This window comes from Haemaphysalis longicornis, unplaced genomic scaffold (genome assembly GCF_048455015.1).
Source record: "Haemaphysalis longicornis isolate Haplotype H1 unplaced genomic scaffold, Haemaphysalis longicornis Haplotype H1 scaffold_9, whole genome shotgun sequence".
Lineage (NCBI taxonomy): Eukaryota > Metazoa > Arthropoda > Arachnida > Ixodida > Ixodidae > Haemaphysalis > Haemaphysalis longicornis.
In genome coordinates, this window is record NW_027526460.1 from 30,709,330 (window position 1) to 30,731,410 (window position 22,081).

The following is a 22,081-nucleotide window of genomic DNA, read 5'->3' on the forward strand; positions in this document are numbered from 1 at the left end:
ACTTGGCACCGTGGCCTTGTCCCACTACACATTTTAGTCATTTATTTCCTCCTTTAAGGGGTTAGGGAGGGTGTAATGCTGGGGGAGGGTGTAATTTTGGGGGTCGCTCTTCATCAAGCGAGTTCTATGAAGTTACATGGGGACGTGCTGGTTCCGTAAAAATGGAAGATAAAAAAAACAGGGACATTTAAACAGCGGCACATACGGCATCAGGGAACGGTTTTTAAATTCCGGCACGCCTCACGTACGGTATCTGTCCGTTTTTTCTCATTCCAAACTAATACTCCGAAGCAACCGCCCAAACGAATTTCCCCCTAATAATCTTACTCGTCGCACTCTCAAACTTCGCTTAGTCCGCGGGTGCGCGCCTAGGGAGCTCCAGCCGTAGGGAGCTCCTGACGTGGAAACGATTGGCTTAAACGCTGATGACGCGAGGATGAGGTCGTACTCTCGGCTCCCCGCTTCCCTTCCGTGCGTTGACTCGGTCTTATCCTAACAAGCTGGGCGGAGAGATGAAGACGAACCCGCTTTGCGGACCGGCCGGGAACTGCAAGGCTCAGTGCAGTGGCGGTTATCCCTATCCGGTCGCTTTAGTCATTGGGTTGAGATTGCGCATCACTTTACCATTTCTCGTGAGGCATTTAGTTGCTGTCTTCCGTAGTGTTGACGTGATCAGTCCTTTAAAGCCCGCGCTTGATGTCGTAAATTAGACTTGCGTGCGCTTTGAATCCTTCGGCATGTGCAATGGAGCCCCTCTTTTGAGAATCAGGTGGCCGTGCTGCACGGAACTACTTCCGTGATTCGAAGCGTGGCGGTGAAGCCTGCCGCAGTGCCGTTTGTCCGCGTGCGTGCGCGCGCTTGTTTGCGATGGACTTAAGCAAGAGCGCGCGGTAATCCGCCCCGCTCGCGCTGCACTTCAGTAGCCCTGCGTCTACGTCATGTAGTCGTATGGCCGTCGTTGTCGCAGCAGCCTTAATGAACCCTCGATCCGTCTCCATTCGGGAAGGGTCATGTCTCGCCGATGTTGCCCGGTCCGGCCTATATTGTCTGCCGCTACGAGTGTCTGCTTTGAGGAACGCGTCTCCGGCTCTTTAGACTATGCTCCTTACGGAGGACACAAGATTGACTTCCTGAGTGGAGTATACCAAGTAGCGGAAACAGCCGTCGAAGTAGTTCGCAAGATGCCGTGAGTCTGCTTGCATCGCGGTCTGTCCGTCTTCTAATCAGCCTAATGAACAGCCGGAGGAGAGGCAAACAAATATCAGACTCTAAAGGGCTGCCAGCGAGCGCAGTGCATAATGCGGAGTGCAGGGAAATGTTTTCGGCAGATTATTCTTTCCCCCATTCCGTTCTCGATGTCGTCTTAGTTCCGAGCCACTGTGAGATGACAAGCCAATATATAGATTGTTCTACCTAATTAACTTCTCGGCTTGGCCGAGCTGTTTGTAAAGCTAGTGAAAGCTTGGTGCACTTGAACACATGGAGTGTCGCAAATTTATCGGTGAGCTCATAAAGCTCTTTAGCCCCCGCCCCGTTTAAGCGGGGAGCATACCTTAATAACAGGGTGTCATCTTTGCTTCGTGGTTGATAAACTCACGACTCTTCGGCTTGCACTAAGCGCAGCAAATTGGGTTTGGTTGATTACTCCGTGGCCTGCGGCAACCACGTGACTATCCCGGAGCGCAGTCTTTGCGCAATGTTTGCATCTCTGGCTGACAGAATCTTAGCCTCTCCGCGATCATTCCAGGTCATTTTAAGGTCTGTTTAAAATTAGTGGTTCTTATTAAAGCTTCGTGCTGGGAACATAATGATTTTTTGGGGGGGAAGGGGGGGGAGGGGGGGAGGGGATTTTTCTGAAATCTTTCCGCTGGTTCTTCTTTAACTTGGCGTTGTGTTGCGTATATGCAACTTTTCTTTTAATATTCACGAAACAACACAGCGTGTGCGCGTGTGCGTGCATGTGTTTGCGTGCGTGCACGCGTGTATGTGGGGCTTATTTAGGAGTGTGCGATGAGCGGCGATTGCTCTGTGCTCATCGTTGCGTATTTCTCCCCTTCCCTTCTCTCCCCTTTTTCTTCTGCCCCCCGTAGTGGCCAACCTGCGTGAGGAGTGGGACCGGAACGAGTCGGTGGCGCTGCAGCGTCGGCGGCAGCTCGAAGGCCTGGCGTCCGACGCCGGCCGCAGCCTGGATGACCGGCGCCGAGAGCTCGAGGCCTGGCTCAGCCGCACCGAGGCCCGGCTGGACCGACAGGCGGCCGCCGGACCGCCGCACTCGCTCGACGCCCTCGAGGCACAGATACGCGAGCAGCGGGTGAGTCTGCTTCATTCTCCCACCCTTGAGCCGTACCACTGTAGGGCGGTGGAGCACTTCCAAAGTATATGGGACCTGTGGCGGTTTCGTGGAGGCGCTAATTGCTGGCAACTTTAACCGGCTTGAGGCGTCTCCCCTCAACCCGTCTTTATCATGACTTCACACTTGATCTCCTTTCTCGTCTCTGGCTAATTTAGTGGTGGCAGCGCTTTGGTAGCGAGCATGTTGGCATTCCTTCCATGGCGGAAACACGATTCCTTGTGCCGAGCTCGTGTATTTGGCTTGAACGGAGTACGTAGTTGCTGTGATCTCTCTATCCTGCAACTCCTAATGATCAGCGGTTATGCACGCAAGTTAATAAATAAAACTCCTTTATTTTGCGCTAATCCAAAGCGACATACTTCCTTCTCGCAGCGGTCGGCTTCCCCGCATAAGGAGTCTGCATGCAGTGAAGTCTGATTGCGGTTACAGCTTGGGGAGGTTTTGTCGTTTCGTGCTCTTTTTCCAGCGAAGCTTGAAATAACTGACTTCAACGTGCGATGTGTGTATCAACGCCATGCAGTAAAGCCCACCTTACGGATCTCTGATGACGATGATGAGGACCTGACACGTTCGCAGGTCTTTGGTAGGCCACGGGTGATTCGTTCGGCCGAAGAGCTGTATGCTAAGCGCTATACAGTAAAGCCAACCTTAAGGAGCTGTGATCATGGCGATGATTAGAATTCACGTTGCTAGGTTTATGGGTAGGCCACACGTGATTCATTCGTGTGAAGCGGAGGCGGCTTGCGGCCACGAGATTGTGAGCGCAAGCATGAGCGTCGTCCCCGCACGGGGCACCTTGAGCAATCTTGGTGACGGTACTGGCGATACCGCGGACCCCGAGCCCCCAAACATACGCTGGATCCAACCGTGGCAATGTGTTTATAGGTGGAGGGTTAGAAACCATGAACGGTGGCCGTCGGAGCCTTGGTCAAGCTCCGGCCGATGGGCTCCCTGCCTGTCTACCAGGCAGGGAGCTCCGGGACCTCTTTGACTACCAGGGTAAGGTCAAAGGAGAAAGTACCCCCGTCTCCCTGCTTTTCAATGTATCATATGGCATTTTCCAAACCCCCCCCCAGACGTGATCGGCCCCCGAAAAGGGGCCGCACCGAAGTATCTTTTCCTCCTTTGCAATCGATCTCTCTCCCAAAGCCCGATAATTTTTCGCGCTTTCTGATCATGGAATCTCTTGATAAGACAAAACCAATCACTTCGCAGTCCGTGTTTCTAATCTCCAAGTATCTTGAAAGCCTTGTGGGAAAGTCCTACAAGGCTAAAAAACTCACAACGGGAGAAGTTTTGATAGAAGTAGAAAACAAACAGCAATCGTCTAACCTCCTCAAGCAAACACGCATGGTAGATGTCAACATCAAGATCACGCCCCATCGCAGTCTCAATAGCTGCCAGGGCGTGATCTCTGATCGGGATCTAATGAATGAGACTGAAGCAGATCTGCTCGAGGGCCTCCGAGATCAGGGCGTGACAGCAGTGAGGCGAATCACCATACGCCGAAATGATGAAATAATTCCAACTAAGCACATAATCTTGACACTTGACCGCTCTAGCCTTCCTGAGTCGGTCAATGCAGGTTTCTTGAGATGTCCAATCCGACCCTACGTGCCAAACCCACGCCGCTGTTTCAAGTGTCAGCGGTTTGGGCACGGCACAACGTCTTGTCGTGGTAAATTGACGTGCGCAAAATGTGCAGCACATGATCATCAAACTGACAATTGTGAATCCGAGAACTTCACCTGTGCCAACTGCCAGGGACCACACGCTGCCTATTCTAGGAGCTGTGAAAAGTTCAAACAAGAGAAACAGATCATTGCCTTGAAAGTCAACGAAAACATCACCTTCCCAGAGGCGCGGAAGAGGTTCGCCTCTTTCCCCCTGGGGAGGTACGCCGACGCAGCTCGCCGGGGGGCGGAGCGGCGTCTTGTTTCGGCGGGGACCCAGTACCGCGAGTCGGACTTGGTCCCGCCCCCGCCCCCCCCTGGGTTGCCTCTGGCAGCCCAACCCGCCACCGCACCGCCTGCTAAGTCAGCAGCGGCTGTGGTGGCATCCACGTCCGTTGGGGATGCTGCTGCACCCTCTGTTTCCTCCTCTCCACCGGCCCGAAGCACATGCGAGGGCCCGGAGGAGATGGAGTTGGAGGAAACCGCAGCAGTTCCCACCTCCGCCGCACCGCCTGTGCCACCCGGGGCGCTCCTGACGCCCTCGGCGGTCGCGGCCAAAACGAAGGGCACCGCAAAGGGTGCCAGGTCCGGGGGGTCCGGTACGCCGGGTACCCCTTCCAAATCAGATGATGACATGGATGTGGGACCCTTCCTGTCTGCTTCGCAGCGGAAGGAACGGGTCCCCCCATCTAAACCTCCAGAGGAGGTAAAAAAACCCCGTCCAAGAATCCAAGCCCCGAAAGACCCTACATAAATAGTCACACTCCAGTAGCTCTAATACATAATAATGGGAAGAGAAAATATCGTTCAATGGAACTGCAGAGGCCTTCTAAATAATCTTGACGACGTCTATGAGATTCTGCATGCTAATCAGCCAAGTGTAATGTGTGTTCAGGAAACACACCTGAATTCCGAGAACACAAATTTCTTGAATAGTTACCTGGTATACAGAAAGGACAGGGTTGGCTGCACACACTCTTCTGGCGGTGTGGCCATAATCGCCCGCAAATCCTTAGCATGCCACCCTGTCACCTTGAACACTATCCTGGAGGCTGTGGCAATTCGAACGATAATATTTAATAGGTTGATAACGGTATGCTCCATATACATTCCTCCTGATGTTTCACTTTTAAGCTCTGACTTCGAGGCGCTGGTTGACCAGCTGCCCGAACCATACATCCTGACAGGCGACCTTAATGCTCACAACACTCTTTGGGGCTCTTCTCGCACGGATGCCCGAGGTCGCCTCATAGAGAAATTCTTTACATCTTCAGGAGCATGCCTTTTCAACAGTAAACAGCCTACATACCATAACATAGGACACAACACATACTCATGTCTTGACTTGGCGATTGGCTCCGCAGTTCTCTTTCCTCTTCTCGAGTGGGGTGTGGGAACTGACCCATATGGCAGTGACCACTTCCCCACCTCACTTACATATATAGATAAAGGCCCAAGCAGTTCATCCTCCCATAATAGGTTCAATGAAGCACGAGCTAACTGGAATACATTTACAGAGACATCCAAACTACACCACACATCCATAGGGCACCTACACGTTGAAGAAGCTACCGAACTCCTCACGGCGCACATCCTCGACGCCGCCGAAAAGTCCATTCCCCATGTCTCTGGTGCCCCGCGCAACCAGCGGAGGCCGTGGTGGAATGAGGACTGTAGGCGGGCGCGAGAGGCCCAGAACAAGGCGTGGGGTATCCTTCGTCGGTACCCCACGTCGGGAAACCTCCTCTTGTTCAAACGGGCCAAGGCATTAGGAAAACGTGTGCGCCGTGAGGCAAAACGAGAGAGTTGGCGTACATTCATAACATCAATAAACTCCTACACAGACACACGGAAAGTATGGACACGTATACGCAAACTCAAAGGACAACAGACACACAGCCTGCCCCTGGTCAGTACAACAGGGGACACTCTGGAAGACCAGGCTGACACACTCGCACAACACTTTCAACACGTGTCCAGTTCAGCACACTACACGAACACTTTCCTGAAACATAAAGCCTCTTGTGAAAAGAAGTCCCTACACGACAACAGCAAATCACAGACTTCGTACAACTCCCTGTTTTCACTACATGAGCTGAGGGCTGCTCTGAGCACGTGTAAACCCTCAGCTCCAGGCCCAGACAACATTACATATACAATGATACAGAACTTACACACAGACACTCTTGTAACACTTCTTCACCTTTTCAACAAGATATGGCTTTCGGGGCACATTCCAAAGTCTTGGAGGGATGCCATAGTTGTAGCATTCTTGAAAGAAGGGAAGGACCCTTCTTCTCCCGCTAGCTATCGACCCATTGCCCTGACCAGCTGCCTGTGCAAGCTTCTCGAGAAGATGATAAACCGGAGGCTCGTGTACTTTTTGGAGTATAACGGCCTTCTCGAGAGCTGCCAGGCAGGCTTCAGGGTGGGGCGATCCACGAATGATCAACTTGTGGCACTAGAGTCGTATATTAAGGATGCCTTCGTGCATAAACAGTTCTGTTTAACTGTGTTTTTCGACCTAGAAAAGGCCTATGACACCGCTTGGCGTTATGGGATTCTTACTGACCTGAAGTCATTCGGTGTTTCTGGTAATATGTTTAACACCCTTGCTAGCTATTTGTCGGAGAGAACCTTTCGCGTCAGAGTTGGTTCTGCACTGTCAAAGGTACACGTGCAAGAAAATGGCGTGCCGCAAGGCGGAGTTCTAAGCTGCACTCTCTTCATAGTAAAAATGAACTCCCTTGGGAAGGCACTGCCGCCTACAATTTCTTACTCCATGTATGTAGATGATGTGCAGATATCTTTTAAATCATGTAATATGTCCATCTGCGAACGTCAAGTCCAGCTCGGCGTCAAGAAGCTTGCCGGCTGGGCAGACAAGAATGGTTTTAAAATTAATCCCGGAAAGAGCTCTTGTGTTGTATTCTCCAGGAAGCGTGGGGTCCACCCGGACCCAGACATCACTCTTGCGAATGTGCCAATTCCTGTGAACAAGGAGCACAAGTTTTTAGGCATTTTATTCGATGAAAAACTTACATTCATTCCTCATGTCAAACAGCTCAAATGTAAATGCCTAAAGGCAATGAATATTCTTAAGGTTCTCTCGCATCAATCTTATGGGGCCGACAAACAACTCCTGCTGCGCCTGTACACAGCGTTGGTGGGGTCCCGGCTCGACTACGGCAGTGTCGTGTATGGGTCGGCGACAAAGACCGCACTGAGAATGCTCGACCCAGTGCTGCATCTTGGCCTTCGCCTCTCATGCGGCGCTTTCCGCACTAGCCCTGTCGAAAGCCTTTATGTCGAGTGCGACAAGTGGAGTCTAGGGCATCAGCGGGAGTATGTTGACCTGCTGTATGCATCTAAGATTGTGTCCCTTACCAACCATCCTTTTAATCCCATCATGAACAATACATCAAACTTGCAACTCTTTTTAAACAGGCCATCCGTTTCCTTACCTTTCTCTCTCAGAGTTAGGGAGGAGGCTTCTGCACTCACGGTCCCTCTTTCAGACACGCACAAGACACCCATTCAAAATTTCATCGCACCATGGCATCTTCGTCCTGTATCATGCGACCTGTCATTCACTCTTGTAGAAAAAAATAGGGTACCCAAGAATGCAATTCTGCAGCACTTCCTGTTCCTGCAGGACAAGTACAGGTGCGCAGAATTCTATAGCGACGCGTCGAAAACTGGTTCTACGGTATCTTGTGCAGCGCACGGACCAAATTTTAGAGTAAGCAAAACAATGAATTTTCATAACAGTATTTACACGGCAGAAGCATATGGCATTTTACTCGTTACAAACCACATCATCAAACATAAAATTCCCAAGTCCATTGTGTACACAGACTCTCAAAGCGTTGTACAGGCACTGTCATTAGGAAGGTCATCTAAAAACTATGTCATAAATGCTCTTTTCAAGGTACTAATGTCTGCATATGCCTCAAATCTTGAAATAACTATATGCTGGGTACCAGGGCATTGTGGAATCCCTGGCAATGAGGCCGCCGACCAAATGGCTGGTGATGCTGCTCTCATGACTACAGTTGACGTTACAACAGTACCTTACACCGACCTAAAGACACACATCAGACGACAGCTTCGTAACACATGGCAATTACACTGGAGTCAACAAACAGACAACAAACTACACATAATAAAACCACAACTTGGACGCTACATAACTGACTCACACAACAGATACACTGAAGTCGCCCTGGGTAGGCTGCGGATGGGCCACACACATGCGACGCACTCCCACCTGCTCACTGGTACTTCGGGACCCACGTGTAGCAGGTGTGGAAAGGGCCTATCCGTAGTCCACATACTAATCACATGCAAGGCACTTGACACAACACGACACAAACATTTCCCTGAATTATACAGACAACACATTCCTTTGCACCCATCATACTTTTTAGCCGACGAACCAATGTTTTCTAGTCAACGTGTTTTTAAGTTTTTAGCTGAGGTAAACTTTCTGCAGCTCTTGTCATATCATGTGTAATCACCCTGGCCCTATACACCAGCCATCTCCATTGTCTTTTGTTTTGCATCACCTTTACTTTTAGTTACATGTTTTAGTACTTACGGTCTGATGAAAACTCAATAACTTCTTTGGCGCTCTTTGCCCTCGTTGGCCTTGCGCCATAAAACACCAACCATCATCAAGCATGAGCGTCGTGTGGACCCCGAAGTTCGTCAGGGGGAAATGGAGGCCAACAAGTGACGAAGGCCTCAGTTGTCTTTGTGCATTGCGTGTTTTCCATCAGGCTTCGTGTGCTTTACTTTTTCGTTCAGGAAAGGGATGAATAATTTTTTTATTGCATGAGCAATACATGACTCACGTTAACAGAAATTTGGGCCATCGATCTGTCGATGATTGTGCCGTCGATGACAGGGTAAGTGCAGACAGGGGTGGCGTCAAGCTGAGCTGGCAACAGTGCACATGCCGGTTTTGCTCGAGAAGCGGGGGCTGCTCGCTACCTGACCCGTCCATCGCCGCGTGTCCCAATGTAGAATAGATTGTGGAGGGTATACTGGGAAGAGAAGGTGGGGAAAGGATGACAGGGAATGACTATGATGGCATGCCGATACCAAGTGACAACAAAAGGAGCTAGAGGGAGTCAGTGCTGCTGTTAAAGTGAGCAAACGCGACGACTGAGACGGTTTAAACACGAAGGGCTGTTGGTGCCGTGTGCGAAGGGCAGGGGAACAGCACCCTGTGGCAGGATTTTAAAGCAAGGGCAAAGCGTTCTCATTGGGTTGAACCTCAAGCTCGTGAGAGAGAGGGCTCACGCATTCTCAAATATCTACCAATAAATTTTTTATTAACTTTTTCTTTCTGGAAGCACATCATTACCAGCTTCTTTCCAAAGCAGCAGAATAAAGCACCACCCCACACTTGGGCCACAAATGGCAGCAGAATTGCTTCGTTCCTTCCCCACAGAGAATTGTACCGTAGTGGTGACTGACTAGTTCGACGATTGTGCTACCTAGAACGAGATAGTGGGTTCTATTTCAGTCTGTGGTAGCTTTTATCCTTTTCGAGGCAAAAAACGAAATGTATGTTTATTGGGATCGCAATGCAGGCATTAAATCTCTAGGTGGGCAACTTAATATTTAGCCCTCGAATATGACGTGCCTCATAGCCAAGTGTGGCTTCAGCATGCAGAACACCGATCTAAACAGAATTGTTTGTGGGCAGCACAGCTATTTGGTAGGAGCGGAGCTGTCTTGATGAGTGTCTGTCTACAATTTAGAGTCAGTAATGGAAGGTGCTGAAATTTAATGACTTTGTTTTTACGGCAGCAGAAAAGAATTGGGAGGGTAGTGCACGTTAGCCAACAGCAACGCAAGCTAGTGTGACTCTTTTATTTTGTGTGTGATAGTGAGATCTTTGACTGAAGCATTAAATGTGGTGATGATGGCTGAAAAAGACTTCTGGACAAGAATAGTCTTTACACTGGAAAGTCTACAACCTCGGTGAAAACCTTATGATTCTAAAAATGGATGTACAACACAATGTACTATGCCACCAAGGCCTCCGGACTCAGCCCGGCACCCAATCCAATCCCTGTTGTTACGAGATGGCACGGATTAGACAGAAACGCTCTTCTTTCCCTCTGATCTCAGTTTTTTAAGGTACTTCCTCAACTTGCTTTTAATTTCCTTTCCCAAGATTTTTTCTCACGTGCAGTCATTAGCCACAAGCCCTCTCCCTCTTCTCTGATTCACCTTTCTCAAATTTCCTTCCAAGTTCTTTTCTCCACACCCACAATCTCCCAGGCACAGCACGCTGGAGAGTGTGAGGTCCATGCATCCATCATTCACACGTACATGTTCTCCTCTTGTGCCTGCCCCTCCTTCTTTTCTCCATTGCGACCCCTTCCCATCACCTCTTTCTTTCATTCCTGGGATGAGTGGCTGTCGCCACCTAAAGACCTCCGCGGGACCCTGTGGCACATTGCGTACATCCTTGACTCCCCCTCTGGCTGTCGGAGCCAGCATCCTTCACCCTATAGTAGCTGCTTCCACCGTGGCTTTACTTTCTACATGGGTTAATAAGTAGGAATAAGGTCAGCAGCGACCTGCAGTAGTGGTCTTCGTGCACCCACCGGTTTAAACTTGTGCAGGGTCATCAATTTCCTGACTACCTGTGCTTCTGTACCCCTTCTCTTTATTCTACCTAATGTCTTATCTTATCTCTGTATGCCGCATGGCAAAAATGCGAATTAAAAAAAAATAGGAATAAGGACCGTGTATAATAAATAATAAAACATAATAATGATAAAATATTGAGAAACATGGCAGTGCTTTGGGGAAGCCCGTGTCAGTGGTTGGGCATGCTCTATTTCAACGGAGATTTAGCTCACACTCAGTCATGCAAAGTGAGTGATCAATTGCCTATTGCTTGTAATCAGTCTTGGGCAGTAACTAGTTACTAGTGACACAGTACTGGTAACTAGTTACTTTTCTGGGTGACTTGTATGTAACACTTACTTTTTATGCAGTAACTGTAACAGGAAATACCGTTACAGTTACTTCCTTGTTTATCGAAAGTTATCCAACAGCACACTTCCTAAAGGCCGGCGTACAGTTCATGCTTTCATTTTTTCAGACTCCTTCTTTCTCATGCCTTCTCCACCTTTCACCTTTCCACAACACAGCTCCCCTCGCAGTTTAAGAGTGGAGATCATTAAGAGGAGTATCTTCAAGGAAGATACTCCCCTTAGATTCATGACTGCAGAAGATCGAGAAGGTTCGTATTCAAGGTGATATGTTGAATCTTTTCTTTCATCTTGAGTCGAGCGGAAACTGGCAATGAGACCTAAGCCGAGGAGGAAGCTGGCCTGCCCTTGTAAAGAAAGTCCACCTCAGAGGGACCCACCGAATATGGGGCACCCATAATGACATAGGAAAAAAAAAGAAAGCCGCCTCCCATCGCGGTTGGGAAGAGAAAAATTTGTCTGCTTCACCTCTGCCAGTTTGCCCTCTTCGCATGGGTGAAAAACATCTAGACCAGGAACGTTCAGGTGTGCATGTGAGTGGGTCCCATGTGGTGGCATGGGAATGACAAGATTAGGGGTGTCTGCCAAATTGCTCTTGCTGGCAGCCTTGTGGTCTTCCTGTGGTCATTAATGTTCATCACTGATTGTCAGCTTGAGAAGGCTAACTCGCTTTGTGAAAATGAGAATAATTCCCGACACCAAGGATGCGTCAACAAAAGGGTGGATGCTACCAAGTGAGGCGGACACAACGATTGTTGGTGTTGGGCTTGAGTACGCCCACATTTAGGTTCGCATTGTCTAGGGCTTTACCATGTGCAGTTATGACTACCTACATGCCTTCGTTGGTTTATGTTAAATAAACTCTATCATTTTGTTTGTTATTATTTACTTAGTTTTATACAGTAGCAGAAAAGTAGCGACGTTACTTCTTACAGTAGCTGTAAACGTAACAGACGTTTTTGGCTTAGGTAACTGTAACTGTAACACTTACTCTTTACTGGTAACATGGCCATGACTGCTTGTAATGCTGTGCTGATGATGAGCGGAGCGCTTAGCGAATAGTGGGACAATCCCTACAAGTAGTTACCTTTAGTTACCTTGAAAAGGCAGAGTGAAGTCTTAGCGAAAAAATTCAGAACAGCACAACAGAAACCTGCGCCGTGGACTCCATCTCTGACATGGTGACCGCACATGTCGAGAGTGCCGTCGTATCTGACATCGTCCGTACTCCATTTCACATCCCAGCGGGCACCCACTAGTCACCATCAACCTGTTTTGCCTAAGACGCCTCCGCATGGCTCAACCTCCCGAACTCGCCATATCCTTCCACAACAGCATGCCTTTCCAGGGTGGTATTGGTGGGCCCGCCAATGCTGCTGCGGCACCTTTGGGTCTGGCTACTTAGTCAACCTTGCTAGCTGAGTATTTTCTTACCCTGGGCAGTTTTGTCAGCCACACAGACGTCAGTGGAGGACCCCATCGAGCGCCCACCAGGTACAGCATCGCCACAAGCACTTACTAAGTCAAGATTGTGTGTGTGCATTCGTGTGTGTGTGTGTGTGTGTGTGTGTGTGTGTGTGTGTGTGTGTGTGTGTGTGAGAGAGAGAGAGAGAGAGAGAGAATCTGTATGTTTATATATCTTAAGGAAGTCACCAAGGAAAGGTTACATTTATGACGCAATTCCGGTTTGAGGGCCAGCGTTATCACACAAGGGATGAAAGACTGTCTGTATAAGAGCACAGTGGTGTGCAAGCGAATGCATGGATGCTTGCTTTGGAAGGATAGACAAGAAAACGCGAAATAAAAAATATACAGCTGGCGGGCAAGCCTGTTTTCACAAAGGCAGAAAAGAACTTGCCTCAAAAAAAAAAGGAAAGTGCGGTTCGACAGCAATTAGTCTGAGGCACGGATGGCACAAGTAAATAGCCAGCTATGGGTTCAGCTGCGACACCTTGCAACAACAGCAAATGGGAAAAAAAGAAGGGCTGAGAAGCGAAAGGTGTATGCACTGCTCCTGGTTAATCGGCATCGGTGACACTTGGAAGGTTCAAGTGGTCTCGGCCCCTCACAAGTCCACAACGGCAGCAGTCCAGGGCTCCACATTTGGCTGCGGCACTGTGTCAAGGCTCGGCAGCTGCACAGGGAAGGGTACAGAGCCCATAAAACTTAGCACTTAAGAAGATAAGGCACACAGGAGGAGCAGCGGATGTTACATCCGATGCTGAGGGGGCGGCTGTCACTTTGGAGCGCTGGACTCAGGGCTCCACCTGGACTTGTTCCATTCCTTCTGCGAATAAATGTTTATACCACCACCACCACCACCACCACCACAGCGCATGAACAGTCAGTTACAACCCGAAGTTACAACCCGATAATTGAGGATGGATAGGTAGGGACAAGAAGGGACAAGAAGAGAGCGGAGTGGGTCAGGGAGCAAACTGGTGTTAAATACATATTAGTAGAAATTAAGAAGAAGAAATGGACTTGGGCAGGGCATTTAATGCGAAGGCAAGATAACGGTTGGTCATTAAGGGTAACAGAGTGGATCCCTAGAGAAGGCAAGCGCTGCAGGGGGCGGCAGAAAGTTAGATGGGCAGATGAGATCAAGAAGTTTGCGGGGATAAATTGGTCACAGTTGGCACAGGACCGAGGTAATTGGAGAATAATGGGAGAGGCCTTTGCCCTGCAGTGGGCGTAGACAGGCTGGTGATGATGATGATGAGGTAGCACAGAGAAACTACTTTTCATTCGTGCAAATACAGTGCGATCCAATAGCGCGGTTATTGGCATGTGATCGTACAGGACAGCCTGCGTGGGACACCAAAGACGGAAAGGATGTAGAAATAAATAAATAAATGCGTCTGTGTGTGCAGGGCGGGAGGAGGGATTTGCAGTTTCGCCATTGTAGGCGCGAATTCTTCTTCTTCAAAAAAAAAAACTCGAAAGAGAAAACGGTGCATCGCCATGAGACATCGTGTGAAAGTTGCACAGAGGACGAAACGTCTATATGACGTTTAGGTTGGAGTGGGAGCATATATGGAGTACTGGGTTAAGATTTCCATTTCCACAATTACCACTCGTGCAATACATCCACTTGAAGCGGTCGGTTCCTGCCGGTCTCCGCTTGCGCAATTACTACACCCGCAATGCATTTCACGTCTGTGGTATTCAATGCTGACGTCGATGTGAAAGTCTCGGCTTGTGCGCCAGCGTTTTTCAACTACTCTACTGGAGAAATGCTCGCCCTCCAACCGGAATGTCGAAATAAGCGTTTTTTTTTTATCCGTGTAGCTTCCTTGGGATGTCTCAGCCAGCTGCCGACGGTGTACTGCTCTTACGTAGTTTCTCCTTAAATTCACGTCTTGAAGTGCGAAACTGCAAAAATACTCTGGTTCTCGGAAGTTGTCGTGCATTCGGGCTCGCCAACGGCCGGCCATCTGGAGGCGGCGGGCGAGCGACGAACGGACAATGAATTTCTCGACGTGCCGGCGACTGGGCGAGCTCGTTTGGAAAGCAAATATTTCGCTCCCCTCAACGAGCCGGGGCATCACGGAAAGCTCGCTTTTTGACCAGCGCGGATGGCGCGCAGTCTTGGTTAAAAAAGAAAAAAAAAAAGAAGAAGAAGGAGGGAAGGAAATGAAGGAAAGAAGAAGTAGGGACGAGGGGAGCGCCGTCAAACGTCGGCATCGTCCCAGGGGACGCCTATATCGTTCAGATAAAGGAGAGCGAAATGAGATGTGCTCAGCGCTGCCGAGGCGCGACCGGGATAAAAACGACAGGGAACATAAAAACGCGCGCAACGAGAAGTAAAAGTGCGCCAAAGGGAGGAGCAGCGCTTTTTTTTTTTTTCCCCTATGATAATTTTGGCGCGGTTGTGTTGTTGCTGTGGTTGATTTCGTAATGCGATCGTAGTCACGTATACGTGGTTTTTTTCGCGGTGCGACCGCGAAACGTATTTTGTCGCAACGTGGTGGCTCGGACAGCGGCGGTGGTGTATACAGCTCGCGTTCGCGGTCGCAGATGTCCCTGCACATCAGTGGGGCATGTTGTAGGGGTGCTTCCTTTCTCCACTACTTTTCTTTTGTTGATTTTTTCCGCAGTCGACCCGCTGGTCCTTGCTGCTCGTGTTGCCACGGGCAGTTCGTGGTTGTCTTGTAAGAGTGTGACTTCTTAGCATGAAAAAAAAAAAAAAAAAAAAAGAGGCCGTTTCCGCTTCTGGTAGCACCTACCTCCGTTTGCGGGAGATTTTCTGTATGTTGTACAGAGCGACGTCCTGGGTGAATCCTAGTTCTGTTCGCAACTCCCGTTCGTCCCCACCTATCGCTTTCGAATTCCTCTCAGGGAGCCGGAACTGTCGCATTCTTTTGGCCGTGTGATTACTTTTCGGGTATCCTTGCTTGCACAGTAGGCCTCTTGTAAAATCATTTTGTGCTCCTACTTGACTATGCACTGTTCCAAATTTATAAACACTGGCTCAAATGGTCGGAATGCGGCGGCATTTTATTCCTGTCTCTGGCGGAAATTTAAAAGCTGGTGATCGCCGTTACCTGCGCATAAATAATTTTAGAGAATAATCTTTGGTTGGGTTGTGCTGAAAAGTCTCTCTAATTTCTCGGGATGTGCTGAAGAGTCTGATCGAATTTGTCCGGGGCGTTGAATTTATCCTGGGACCCGATAAGCATCTTACTGATATTTGTGCTCAAAATCGGACACCCACACGTGCCAGCGTGTCACACTTCTGAATTCCGTCGGTGGACGATTATATAACGCGTTATATGGACTCCGCGCGGGAACACAATTTGTTCCCTCATAAGCAACATGCGCCTGGCCTCTAGGAAGGGTCTGCAACGGAAGATGCTGCATGCCCTTGCATGTGCGTGCCTCTGTTTAGTTTGTGAGCATAACTAAGTCGAGGTTTTCTTGCCCTTTCGTTGGTGTAACTGTTTCGGGCAGAGTATTTGTACCATAGTTCAGAAAGTTCACAACACACCGAGAATTACAAAAAAAAAAAAAGATAGCTGGTGTGGCTTTGCTCGGTTCGCTTCAAAAGAGTTTGATAGTGCATTAATTATAATCCGTCAGCTTTAGCGAGAGTCGACCGCTAATTTTGTGTGTTCCCGAGATAAGTAACCTGCATCCGAATTTGAGATAAGTGCAGTAATCAGAGCATCTCTCCTGCTGATCGAATTCGACAAACCCAACGAGGTAATGTTGGAAGCAGTGCACTTTGAGCGTTAGCTGTGGCGGACACTTGCTCATCCCGCCGCGCTAAGGTAGCAGGGTGCGAGCTTACCGCAGGAGAAGATTTAATTTGATCGTTAAGCTCTGTTGGAACATTTTTAGCGCGTCGGAATTCCGAACAAGCTCTCACTAGCCTTGGCGTACGGTTCGCGGAGACATCCGACGGCAAACATCTCTCTCTCTCTCTCTCTCTCTCTCTCTCTCTCTCTCTCTCTCTCTCTCTCTCTCTCTCTCTCTCTCTCTCTCTCTCTCTCTCTCTCTCTCTCTCTCCATTGGTGGATTTTGGTTAGTTGTAATATTTTTGCATTCACGGACTTGTACGTGCTCTCATGCAGGCTGTATTGTGTTTTTATCGTCATCTGCGTTGCCATCGGCTGCCAAGTACCCGAAGAATTGTTAGGCCCGTAAATCTGCTTTCTGCAGTGTTTTTTTACAGCCATGTCGATCCAATAAATGGGCAAATAAAAGTTTCTCTTTCTCTTTTGATGGCGATGCCGTACCGCCTTTCGCCGTCTTCCCGATGATACGCATCTCACGGAGTTACGTGTGGGGGCAATGATTAGCGCAGCGCTGTGTTATCTCTACACCCGCAGACTGTACGTAACTCTCGCAAACTGTAACTCCCCGTCGATCCCTTCTTCTTCGTTCAGGGTTCGGTCTCCAGTTGGCGGCGTCGACCGAGCGTGTGCGAACGCGGACATATCGAGACTCGCGCGTTGCGTCTTCTCCCTCGCGCGCGCTTGGCGCGGATAACGGCGATTTCGCTGCTTGCCGGCAGGCGGTGGGAGTCGTTCGTTTTGCCAGTTCATTTCTCCCGTCGGAACTAATGACGAGGAAAAAAATGAGGCGGCTCCTCCTCCGGCCCGCGCCACCTGGCCGACCTCTCCTGCCCCGTTTTCCGCATCCTCTTTTTCCTCGCGGGGATGGAGATACGGGGGAAACACGCAACCTTCCTTTACTCCGCGGCGACGGCACGGCACCGCTGTGCAGTGCACCACCAACGCCCTGCCGTTGTTCTGCACCCCCCACCCCCCTGTACTCCTCACCGTTACTTCGCTTCCCGCTATCTTTGGCAGCTGCGCGCCGTTGTGTTGTCTGCGCCCTTTGATCTACTCGTTTCCTCTCTACTTCACGCGCCCTTTTATCGCAATCTCTTGTAAACCTTTTTTTTTTTTCGTGCGTCTACGGGTTTTCTAGCGGCGTTTATTATTTGTTCGTGCCTCTGTGTCGTTCTGTCCCTTGTTTCATTAGTGCTCTCCAGCAACCGACTCGCTTGCATCAATATATTGGTTGTAGGAGCCGAAGCCGCTATCCCAATGTTGAGAAAATCTCTCTTGAGATTCCTAATGTCGTTGAGAGAGAGAGAGAGAGAGAGAGAGAGAGAGAGAGAGAGAGAGAGAGAGAGAGAGAGAGAGAGAGAGAGAAATAATTATTTATTGGAATGTTTAGGTCCAACCTAAAAAGGAGCTGGCTACTCCAAACATTGTAAAATCGGCTGAAAGATCACATGGGTTGACTTGCTATGTATAGTACATAATGTTTCCTTAAAACAGCGGAATATAATCTAAACAACCTTATACATCTATATAAGAACAATACAAAATTGCCATCATGCGACATAGATACTTTGTCGTATATACTTAACACCATTGTGTGTTTCCACACTCATCCAGAGGAACGTGTGCACGCATTTGGTAGTGTTGGCACATCTTCGTCACTTGAAAAAACTCCTTTAAGGCAAAGAAGGTGTCGTTTGCTTACTTACATTGTCCCACGGGCCCAACAGTTGTGTCCGAGATAGCAGACTAAGCTTGTTCCTTAATTTTTTTTTTCCCTCGGTCGCATATAGAAGGCACTCAAGCTGGACATAACGCACGTCTTCAGTTTGGTGTCCACAAGCACAGCAGGTGTCATTAGCAAATCGAATGCGCTAAAGCAATTGCTTAGTGTGGGCCACGTCAAGACGAAGGCGATGTAATATCGTGTCAACCGAACGGCCGAGATGAGGCGCACGCAGGTATGCAGGGAACAGGTCCACTTGGTATAACAGCGACGAACAATATTTATCGGTCAACGTATGGAATTTCGGACGTTGTAAGTCTTTTTTTTTTCTCGAGTTTTATGCGGGTAATTCGCGACTCTTCTCTCCGCTCTGAAAAAAAAAATATCCCCCCCTCCCTCCCCCTTCTTCGTTTATCTATTGTATGGGAGGCTTTCGTGGTAGTTAAGATAGTTGCTTGTGTTCGTCTGCGACGTGGTTATCTGTTAGCCTTGGTTTGCCCCTGCGTTTGTTTTCCTGCCAGTTTCGTCTCCTCGTTGCCAGTACCTCTCTGCGCCTCTCCTCCGCCAACAGGGCCGGGTGGCTGCGGCAGGCAGCGGCCTGCCACCACGGCTGCGAGCGCGGCCAAAGCGCTGCCGGAGAGAGCATCGAGCGCGTTCTATCGACAAATCTGGTCGCCACCATCGTTAGCGGCGTTTCCTGTTCGTCGCGCATCCCTCTCCGCCTCCACCTCCACGCGCACCTATTTACTTCACTTATTTTCCTCCGAGCTGGAGGCCGCGGCGGCGAGGAACTGAATCCTGCGAGGAAGGAAGAGCGGTCGCTTCCCCCTCCCGTCCCTCGCATCCAACTTTCGGGCTGGGTCGATTTCTACCCGGAGTAACCGCCGGAGGATGACGGCGGGATTTAGGGGCTCGGGGCCCATTTCTTTCTCTTCCTTACGTACCGTTTTTGTTTCGGTGCACCGGTGGGTGTTCGGGGGAGATGTGGACGGTTCTCCCTGTCCCTTTCTCTACCGACGAGCCCCGCTGCAATTTGCGCTCGCCTCGTGTGGCCGCGTTTCCCGATACACCACCTTGCGCCGCTCGGGCGCTCAGCATCAGGTCGCGGCCGTAGGCCCGAGCGCGTGACGCAAATAATCCGCCGGCTTATTGTTCGCCGCTGGATTGTAGCGGCGCTGAAGAGGGTGGAAGAGGCAATGGAGATGGAACGGGGGGTCCTTTATGTCTAAAGCTTCCTGTGTGCGACGAATACTGCTCACCTTCGTCTCTCTCTATCTTTGAGGACATGGCGTCAGCAGAGAGAGAGAGAGAGAGAGACGGTACTTCTACTAATAAAGAATGGGTCATCCGCATGTTTCAAATCTTGTACAAAGCGTAACAGCAGGCAGACGTATATTTGAATCAGTTGCGCTAATCTGCGGTGTATAGTCCTGGTCATGCTGTAACTACATTGCGGTACTTCGAGATTGCGATGATGAAGCCACGTTGGGAAAATGGTGTCGCCCTCCGCGGCGGTTCAGTGATTTCAAGGCGCCGCGCTATTGAGCACAAGATCGCGGTTCCGGGTGCTGGCCGCTTCGCCGTTTGTCTGGCGAGCACGAGGCACAAAAACGCCTAGGTGCCGAGATTACGAAGCTCAGCAAATATCCTGACCCTGACTAAACTAAACCGCTTCCCTTCACTGCGGCATGCGACTATCAAATTTGAACGTGTACGATAATTAGGCGTTTTCACCGGCACCTTCATTTGTTTCCCCTTTATCCCGTGCCTTCCACCACGCTTTACATCAAGCGACGTATTTGCACGAACCCCCACTCGGGGGAGGGGGGGGGGGATGAGACGTTCGTTCACTCAAAAAGTTCGGCGGTTATCGCGGTTGTTTCCCCAGCTACGGGTATCCATTCAGCATCGAAAAGGATGGCGCCTTGAGGTTCCACAACGAACGTTAACACGCATCACACACGCGAAATGTGCCCAGATCCGCGTTTGGAAACGCGGTCTTCAGCACAGGCGCACACGCACGCCATACGTTGGTTTGAAATTACTGCCTTGATTGGCGCGCTGAAATCCTGAGAACGTAGCATTTTTATCCGTCGTCGTCGAGTCTAGGCCATTCATTCCTCCGTGCAGTCACAGCCGTCTCCTCGCAACGTCGCTGTCGCAACTGTTCGGTCTACATCACCCGTATCAGCCTTTACAATTGGACTTGCAGCGACACCTGGGAGCTGAGGACGGTCTTAACTGCCCCTCAGCACCCGTACTAATTGTTGACCGCTGCCCTTTGGTGCGTTCTGTATTAGGCATGGGCGTGCACACGGCGTGTGGTAACATACGCTCCATGCCTCGCGTTACATTACTTATAGTTTCTCTTTCGCAACGCCTGTGGCAATTTTTACGACGTATACTTTGGTCATCAGAGTTCATGTACGAATCTTAGGAACAATACATAGTCCTTAGCCGCGCCGGGGTGTTCCTTACGGTCTCTACCCTTACTTTTCGGTGACAGGCTAACCCTGACGAGAAAACATTCAAGGAAGCTCACACTAGCGTGCAAGACTTGACGGTAGCGAAGCTATACGCAATTTTCGCGACCATCGCGACGGTTTAAGTCCACGATTGCAGCCGATTTGCTTCTTCATCACTGCCGCAACGACCTTTACTCCATCATTGTTGCCATAAGTTTGAGCTTCCTTCATTTTTTTTTTGGAGTGATAATCAGTGGACATCACCTTTTTGGGGCCTACGCTGTGACGTGTCTTTCTCGTTACGATCAAGTATTGCCACGATCAAGGCGAATGCTGGAGTCTCTAGTTCCGAGCAAGTGTTGGCACGGTTACGGTGAACGGCAGAATTTTATTTTAGTTTATTTTATTTTATTGCGAACTGGCCATTCTCTCCAAGTGGGTATGCTTGACTTGAAAAACGTGTGCCATGGACGCTGGGTGGTCGCCGCGATGGCACGCACGCACGAGGGCTCGGTATTTTCTTTGTTTTTAACTGCCGGGCGGTCGCCGCTCGGCATCTTCTTGCTATTTTTAACTGTGGACACGAAAATAAACGATTTTCTAAACAGCTTCGCTGGTAACGAAAAATGTCCTGAATTGCGCAGTGACTTGGGGGCCTCCAACCCGTTTCATTTGCATATGCATTTGCGTTTTGCATCATATACATTTGCATTTGCATCATCATTTGGATATGCTTCTTAAACTCTTTTGAAACTGTCTTTCGCCTGTTATCGTAGGTGTATATCGAAAAACGCGGTGCACACTTCATAACGTTTTCAATCATAATGAAAGCGCAAGTGCTGTAGTTTAAATAATTATTGGGCTCTGCGGATCACGCTTGTCCCGTTTTAATGAACATAGCGCTGTGTTTAGGAAAGAGCAAAGTTTGTACTCTGCGCTGAGTGAGCTGGTCTGACTACCGCCGCCGCGTGGAGGCCTTGCCGCGTATTTTTACGTCCTTATGTTCTACCTTTTAGGGTTATTATCGGAACGAAATGTGCAGAATTCGGACATCAGTGAATAAAACTCAGGCCAGTAAAACGACTGAGAAAGAACTGGGCGGGGAAAAAAGAAAACTTCAGCTGTCTCTGGCTTTCTTTCTCTTAGTCTGGAAGCTGCAGTGCAACAAAAAAAAGGAATTGGAGGGTAAAAAAAAAAAAAAGTCGAGAATGAAAGGAACACGCCAGGCGGTCTTTTATCCCGCAGCCTCGATCATTGGAGCCATCTCAAATCTCGTCTAGCTCGCGAGAAAACAGCTCCTCATCAACGACAAACCAACAGCCGCGCGAGCGGGACAAGCGCCGACATTCGATCTGGCATTGCAATTTCTTTCAGTTCACGCTCCGAAGCGAGGCCAACCTTTTATTGTTTTGTTTTCTCGTGCCTGTTTAATGTACGCTTCATCGAAAACAACCGCTACGCGTTCCCCCCCCCCCACTTCCCGCCTCTCTCTCTTTCTCTCGATTACTGGTATATCGAAAAAGAAAGCGTGGTGCCGTCTTTTCCGTT

General features: G+C 49.5%; 1 protein-coding gene across 8 annotated transcripts in view; it reads left to right on the forward strand.

The window, feature by feature from the left end:
• Dys (Dystrophin) overlaps positions 1–22,081 on the forward strand; it is a 478,030-nt gene that overhangs the window by 328,704 nt on the left and 127,245 nt on the right. For all 8 annotated transcript variants that reach the window (XM_077685804.1, XM_077685803.1, XM_077685805.1 and 5 more), the window contains one exon: positions 2,091–2,311. In XM_077685804.1, the coding sequence (XP_077541930.1) occupies positions 2,091–2,311 (221 nt within the window). The remainder of the gene's footprint in view (positions 1–2,090; positions 2,312–22,081) is intronic.